Source organism: Hyalella azteca, unplaced genomic scaffold, assembly GCF_000764305.2.
Source record: "Hyalella azteca isolate HAZT.00-mixed unplaced genomic scaffold, Hazt_2.0.2 contig13914, whole genome shotgun sequence".
Lineage (NCBI taxonomy): Eukaryota > Metazoa > Arthropoda > Malacostraca > Amphipoda > Hyalellidae > Hyalella > Hyalella azteca.
The window spans coordinates 367,926-376,117 of NW_025943819.1; the positions used below are offsets into that span (position 1 = coordinate 367,926).

Genomic DNA, 8,192 nt, shown 5'->3' on the forward strand with positions numbered 1-8,192 from the left:
ATAATGTATCAACTAAGATGTAACTTGAAAATACAGAAAAGTCTGAGTGAATGAACGGATAATTGCAAAAATTTTGACCTAGTTATTTCACGCAACAGCAATGTAGACACGTTGACAAAAAATTTACCAAATATTCAACTGGGGACTAAAATATTGAAAACATAATCTTCATGAATCATTAATCATTAATTATTCATTTTCCGAGTGAGACCGCATATTGTATATACCACGCTCAGGGACCGGAGGCTAGCGTGACAAGAACCCCAGCAGGGCATGGCTCCTGCTCCCTGCGGAATGAACTCGCCATAAATAAAATAAATTTAATTACAATCGAAAGTAATTTTGTGGAGATTTATGATCAGCAATGTTTCGAATAGAAATTCCCAAAAATGCTTACATAAACCATAATTTTTCCAGTCAGGTATCAAACACAGGAGCTAAAAAATACTTGCAAAATAATAAATCTCCAATTCATCAGAAAAAATCCTCTAATCCTTCATCTTCATCATGGTAATCAAATAGCAAATTAATGCACACACAAGGCGAAATTTTATCAATAAAAAAAAACAGAAAAACTTGATTGTGTATGAAAATAGAACGAAACTGAGCATGTCTGAATCTCATCATGTGCTGCCAGAACAGTTCTCTTAGGAATACGAGAAGAAACTACAAAAATGTACAAAAATTTATGAAACATCTTGTCCAGTGCAGAGAGAGCATATGAAAACAATGGATTTATGTACAAAACTGCTTTAGTTTTGCCAAAAGCAAATACTGAAGACAGTGTGATCAATTGTAACGAGATATACACTTAGATTATCTTCAATCCCACATCAAATTAACCTAACATTCGATTTTTTTTTCATAAATTGAATGGCAATTTTTCTTGGTCAAATTTTTAAAATTTCGACAATGCCAATCTCCCAACATGTACCTAAATTATAAACTGAAATTAGAGATTAAAGAACCAGACTCAGACTAGCGCAGTGTTACAAATGTTACAACATTTTTCGAAATTAATATTATATTGAGACTAGATCCCTGCAGGTTAACAATTATCTACATCCGTTACTGACGAACAGTCACTGAGCAGCAAAAGAATACTAGCAGCACCCCGTTATTGAAACAACTCAATACGCAATATCAACACGTCGCAAATTTGTTTCTCCTACTATTCAATACGAATCACGTATCGTTATCTAACTGCGTGTGCCTGGGTCTCCTCAGGAGTGTTGGAGATGCGGCTAAGAACGGCACTCGCTTGAGCGTACACGCCCAAAAATATGAAGCCTCCAATGGACATCCATAGCGTCCGTGGCACCACGCCTGCAAACAGCCTGCACAACCAATGCAAATGAGATGCGGTACACTGTAATCACTGTAGTCCATCCTAACATTCTCACTTGGAAGGCTCAAACTAGGCAGTCCAGAACATGCAAACAGCCTACAAAAAGAAGACAGTTAACATACACCACAATAAAATCTGCCCTCAATGATCTATTATTAATAATAAAATGATAATAATAAAATTTGTTATATTTCACAGTATAACATCTTAATACCATTTAGGGCCATTGTTTGCAGTCGGCCGGTGATAGTTGAAGCATATTTGAAATACCTATTTCACAGCACCAAAATCACAATTTCACCAAATTGATAAAAAAAAACTATAAAATCATTACTTATTTAGATACAGATGTGCCTAAGAGGCAGATGTAATATTATTTAGATTTAGATGTGTAAACTATATACTTACCCAGGTATCCCGGACTCAGATACAACAAGTTTGAGCGCTAGCGGAAGTTTGCCAGATGCCTGAGGAGTGCCGGCGGCAGCAAGCATGATGCGGGTCTTCGCTACATCCAAAGGAGTCGTCACAGCTGCCGAAATGCCCCCTGCAGTGAACAATTTGTGATGTTCATATCCTTTTTCTGACAGGTACTCAAAATTCCTTTAAATAACTTTGGACTATATTTCCCAGTTATAGTGTTAGAGGTGGATACGATGTTGGAGAGCAAGGGTTTGTAATTATTAAGAAATATGTACATTCAATTATTGGCATCACCAAAGTGAAGACGAAGTAATTAGTAAACACGCTAATGAGAATAGCACCACACAAAATTTATCTATCTATCTTACTAGTTTGACTAGGAGTACAGGGTGATTCACAGGAAATTCCTTATTTGAAGGCTCAATGAAAGAAGAATTAGTAGAGATATCATTACAATATAATTTTTATTGAAGAAGACATTACCTCAATTTTTGTATCACTTAGTTCTAAAGATGACGTCAGACAAATGATGGCCCCCATTGCCAATGCATTCAGTTAGTCTTTTTTGAAGTTCTGTTAAACTTGCTGAAGCACATTGACGGGTATGTTGGCCGCGGCTTGGTGTATGTTGTTCTTCAAATGAGGTAGGCTCCTTGGACAGTCATTGTAAACAATTGATCCAAGATAACCCCATAACAAATCACACAGAGCCAAATCGGTAGAAGCCACGAAACAATCTATTTCCATTCAGGGACCCGACCTGACGGAGGAATATGGAACCGAGTATGGAATGCTCACAGAGTAGCAATAATAGAACGACCATTAGAATGGTATGTCTTGACAGCAAATGCACGCTGCTTACTTGTCCAAAGCCTAGGCAACTGACTATGTAGGACACAAAACTTTATGACCTTACTTTTCATATGAAATACTCCCCACCTTTTCCCTAAAACATCTGGCTACTTGACGTGAAATATAAAACAGAAAGTATCTGTGAATCACCCTGTATAATGTTTATATAATACAATTTCTTTCTAAACAAGAATCTTGAAGTAAGTCTATATGTTGAATACATTCGTCTCTAGTCAAGTCCTGGCAGGAGAAGAAGCTTAACTTTCATTCATTTCACAAATTTAAACACTAGAAAACAAAGCATTAATTTGAAAAAATCACGAACAAAAGGTTATGTCTCACCGGCAAAAGCGCCACACACAGCTGCCTGCCATGACTCAATGGGTCTCCCTTGTCTCGTAGCCCAGAGCACTTTGAGGCCTTCCCATAAAGGGAACTGGATCAGAGAGAAGGGAATCTCACGAGCTAGCGTTGTGAAGTAGCCTCGGTAGAGGCCAGCTGGACCTTCCAGCTTAAGCGTGCTCCGTGCGATATGCAGTGCTGACGAATGCTGCTGCGCTTGACGCCGCTGCTTCACAATCTCGGTAGGAACGCGGATCAGACAAGCTGTCTGGAGATGCATGCAATGAAAACGTACAAAATTTGCAATTTACAATCACACTGTAGTGTTGTGACTTTTGTACCATTATTCAGCTTGCTGCGCCATGCATTCTTTGCACTCACCTGTGTCCTCTTTCCAGACTCATGAATGTAAATCACTCTCAGATCTTTTGAGTCAGTGCATGTATTTGTGACAGCCTTTTAAAAGCTTATCCCGCTGTGCCGTGGTTGATGGATTTGATGCAAGTTTACCGGACCTTTGATGCTGCTAAATGCCTTGCCTGATCCTGCTGCTTGCTGATTGCCTGCCTGCTTTTGCCTCTTTATGGGTGAGTAGTGGCAATTGCCTGAACCTGATTTTAATGTTCCCACTCTTTTATATATTCACCCATTTGTATTACATTTTATAATTGTGTCATGTGTGCCAATGTATTTACTGTGTTATATTTTATTATCTTACATACTTGTATATCTGTCGTTTGCTCTCCTGTCATGCACTAAAGCCAATTCCCGCATTTTGTTCACTTATATGGCATCAAGAGTTGAGTCTAGAAAAACCTGGGAATTAAACTGAATCCAAGGGCACCCTTCACCACGACTCCATTGCAGCAAGTGAAATTGGATTGCTTCTTGTGGTGGGCTGTTGATGAGCACTGAGAAAACAGTGTTTCCTTTGAGTAACCTGCCTCAAGCTCAACCTTAGTGGAGCGCACAGAGAAGGGACTTGCTGGCCCACTGGGTGGACACTTTAGCTCAATGTAACTAATGGTTACATTGTCCGGAATTATTGTGCCAGTGCAAATATGCTTTTATTGTGATGTTCTAGTAAAAACAATCAATTTTAGATGGTAATTAGGAATTGATCTTATTGCCTGACCATGCGTTCGCCATTTGTATCTTGTGTGATGTCAGCCCGTGTGGGTGACCTTGGTTAACCAGTTCTTTTATTTTAGTGATTAGGACTTGCGATTTGCTAGTTGCAACAAGGACTGAGGGCCTGGTGATTTCACGAGATTTCTGCTGTGTTTTATAGTGCAAGCTCCACCTGCTAGTGTGCCTTGCTGCTTCCATACCATCATAACACTACTAACCCCATTTCATTCTGCACCAACTGCAGTTGTCTACGGTTTGTTGGTTGTATGCTGGTTTCAGTGTTTTATAAAATATTTCCCTAAGCTGTGCCCAGGTGGCTTCAGTAGCCATACATGCCAGTCTTGTCCACCGCTGTACCATTTACATCTTTAATATAAATATTAAACTTACCGGGGCCAAACGCCCCCCCTTACAACACAATACCCTAAAAACCCCAACTGTCTACAAGTTCACTTTTCATGAAATTTATAATTCTATATGAGGAGTTGGCAGGTACTGTGCATATGCAGAAATGCAAACAATTTAAAACATGTATGAATCAACAAAGTCATATAGGTAGTCATTTTATGTTTGCAATTGTGGATACATATATATTGAAACCCACATAAGATGAATTCAGAAAGTGCCATCACACAAAATTTTTTTAAACCCAAATATATTCATATAATTAGTAAGAAATAGGAGTCTCACAATCTCAAAGTTCATATAAAATTGTATGATAAATTTTGAAAAAATTAGTTCAAATTAATAAAAAGTACTGAGTAATTAAATCACAACAGATACCGTATAAATAGGAAAAATTTTCAAGTTGCACCTCTGAGATTATTTAACATAAAGGAAAGAAGAAAAAGTAAGAGATGACTGCCAACTTTATAATGGCAAATTTTAAAATAGAGGTAGATCAAAATATAATTTAATCATGTATTTATACATCAATTTATAATCCATGTCTCATGGTTCAGAGGCCAATAAATAAAATCTCTAATTACTCTCTAAATAATTAAACGAATAAGAAATATATATAGAATGCAAGGTATATCATAACTTGGGATAAATTCCATCATACATAAGAAATTATTGCAACAATCACATTAACAATTTTGGCCATTTTGTTTAAATTGTATGCTCCAATATTGATTGGATCTTCTTCTGATTGGTTGAAACTGCAATGCTTGTCCCAGAGTTCCCAAGGATATAAAATAAATGTTACTCAATTCCAATACATAGAAATCTCAGAGCAATTAGAGCAAACCGACTAACCAAATTTTTGAAGAATTTAAATTAAAAATATTGAGATAAGTTTATCTTCAGTAAGCCAAGTCTTGACAAATCTCTGATACTCACCATTTCACCCACTCCAGCAGCCACCATCTGCACCAATGGTTGGTATTGTGGCGACAAAGACGTACCCAACTGAGCTTTTACTGTCTCATATGAGCAGAAGAACAGAGCAGCTGAAAAATAAGATCTAATTTCAGAAATATAAACATGAAATGAGCTAAAGCAATTTTTGCTAATATTTTAACTTCACATACAGTGGTTCTACACTGTACAGGTTCAAAAAATGCATCTAAATTATATAATGATCACAAACTAGGGATTGGACATAATATCAGAATACTGTACTGATCAAATCAGCACAGTACTATCTACTATACAAATAAATTACAATCAATAGCAAGATATACAAAATGCTCTATTTCTACAGCTGCAATATAAATAGGCTACTCAGAGGAGATTTTTAACCTCCTGGAGCAGAAGCTAGAGCAGCAGGTCCAAGTCCAGCATAGATATTGCAGAAGCCTCCAGAAGCATTGAAACCTTGTCTGCTCTGCATTCGAGTTTTAAGAGTGTCCAATGGAAACAGCAAGACATCTGTTGCAAGTCCAGCACATGCACCTGACTGCTCACAAATAATGTAGGTATATAAATCCATCCTTTACTCTGGTAAAATTTAATTCATTTTTAATTCAAAATCCAAAGTGTTTCTTAGGATTATGTGAAGGTATGTTTCTCCCAGTATTTTTTATTTCAAGTGAGCAAACTTACTTCATGGATGAAACAATCATGTCTTGGCAAATGGAAAGGCAGCACAGGAATATTTTTCAAGTCTGATAAAATTATTATAATAGGAGATACCTATATACAAAAATACATCAGCAGTTAGAAAATTAAATATATTTTACAATTTGTAGAACTGGAATGGGTTCACTTTTAGATTATCCAATTGTTGAATGTTTTTTCTACTACTATATTTACCATGTTGTTCAAAGAAACCTATGTGCCCCCTTGTTTCAAGATTGTTACAAAATCTATTTCTTTAATTGAGAGATTCTTGCCAACAATTTTGTTTTGAAGCTAAATATAAAATCATTAATAGAGAACAGACACATCCAAATCAGAAATCAGTTTACTAGTTAAGAATTGAGCATGATAGAACAGGTAAAAATAATTATCATTGCTATCAACTGCATTTTTATACAAAATATTTACCTATATGCTTATAATTTAAACATACTTACAAGTAATGCACTAATGGAAGAACTTGGAGATCCATCAAAATTCATGATGCAGAAAATCAGGAGCTGATCAGTTAATTTCTATTTTACCTGGATAGTTTGTGGTAAATTCAAACCATAAGTTAGATTTAGGTCTATTGACATTAATTTTAAAATGAATTCTACAAACAAATAGAATTTCATCATCAGAATAGTCAGCATTCCTAGGCAATTTGAAAACAATAAATTTACTATTATACTCTCTACCTCTGCTTTGGTGAGGAAAAAATCTACTCTGCAAGCTGTAACTGCCTCTTTGGAACCTTGTGTTTCTCAAATTGGACAACTTGAGTGCAGCTCTTGGGCTGCAAATGCATTTTCTAAAACATGCAAGTGATTATTCAAATTGTAACTAGATGTGCATAATATCACCATGTTTACCATATAAAAAAGAAAATAATTTAGCTTCATTTTGAAGGCAATTGAGCGTTATAAAGCACAATCTTTTTATTTTTGTCAAAGATGCATCATATTTTTGTTGATGGTGGCAAGATGTCTCAAATGACTGCAACCACAAGACCATTAACAAAAATGTTTGTGCATTAAAGATTTGGGCAGGACTCCAGAAGGACAGTAGCATGACCAAATCAAGGATTGGAATTTTCCTACTTGTGAATGAAATTTTATGCCTTGATAAATCAAAGTGACAAATTTTTTAATAATTTTTAATCTTGTGGTGCAATTGTGCACTTTTGTTAATAATTAGGTAGTAGGTAATCTATCTGGTGGTAATATTGTGGCTTTGAAAATGGTGGGTAAGCTCCTCAAAATAATCAATCTTGACTAGTTTGAATCTGTTGCCCCCTTTTGTGGGCAACAGATTCACAGCTCTGAATCTGTGTCAGAGCTGAGAATGGATGTAGTTGTCTATTCTCAAGAGGAGTCCATTCATTAGTAAATTATGTGGCTACAGCTCTGTTCTGCTATACATTTAGCCTCTTAGTATGAGGCACTACAAAATTTCACTTTGGATTATTTTAATCCTTCCTACACTCCTTACAATTTCTTTAATGGCTAATTTGACTTCACCTAACTGAATAAGTATTTTAGTCATTCATTATGAAATGTCATGATAAATGATTTTTTTAGTAAATTACCACAGACTATGAAGGCACACTTGTGTTTAATTCAATAAAGTACTCCACTCCTAGTTATATTAGGCAAGATAATATTTTTGTTGGCATTTGAAAGTTTTTGATAAACATATCGAATTGACTTAATAGCCACATTGATCTTGCAGCAACTAAATCATCTTCCAACGGCAGAAAGTAGCTAGCAATAAATCAAGTTTCATCTTCTACATATAAATATGCTCCCCTCAACGCCACTAACTTTGCCACATCACTTATGTTGCAAACTTTAAAACAAAACAATACCGTCAAATGGGGTAATAAGGGACAAGCGGGGTAAATAGGGACGCACGTCCTGCATTTCGTAGAAATGTTGTAGTAGCTAAACTAATCAAAATATTGCAAAACTAAAAATAGTGGCGTAAACTTCAACATTTTTACTATTTATTATTTAGTATAAAGATAGTT

General features: G+C 35.9%; 1 protein-coding gene across 1 annotated transcript; it reads right to left on the reverse strand.

Annotated features, from left to right (window-relative positions):
- Positions 1-673: 673 nt before the first annotated feature.
- LOC108667893 (S-adenosylmethionine mitochondrial carrier protein) lies at positions 674-6,993 on the reverse strand. The gene is made up of 6 exons (XM_018154994.2): positions 6,619-6,993; positions 5,843-5,999; positions 5,441-5,550; positions 2,966-3,233; positions 1,757-1,895; positions 674-1,337 (listed from the first exon to the last, which is right to left on the reverse strand). Exons 1-6 carry the CDS (start codon positions 6,661-6,663, stop codon positions 1,196-1,198), a joined length of 861 nt encoding a protein of 286 aa, XP_018010483.1. The 5' UTR covers positions 6,664-6,993; the 3' UTR covers positions 674-1,195.
- Between the last annotated feature and the right edge of the window lie 1,199 nt (positions 6,994-8,192).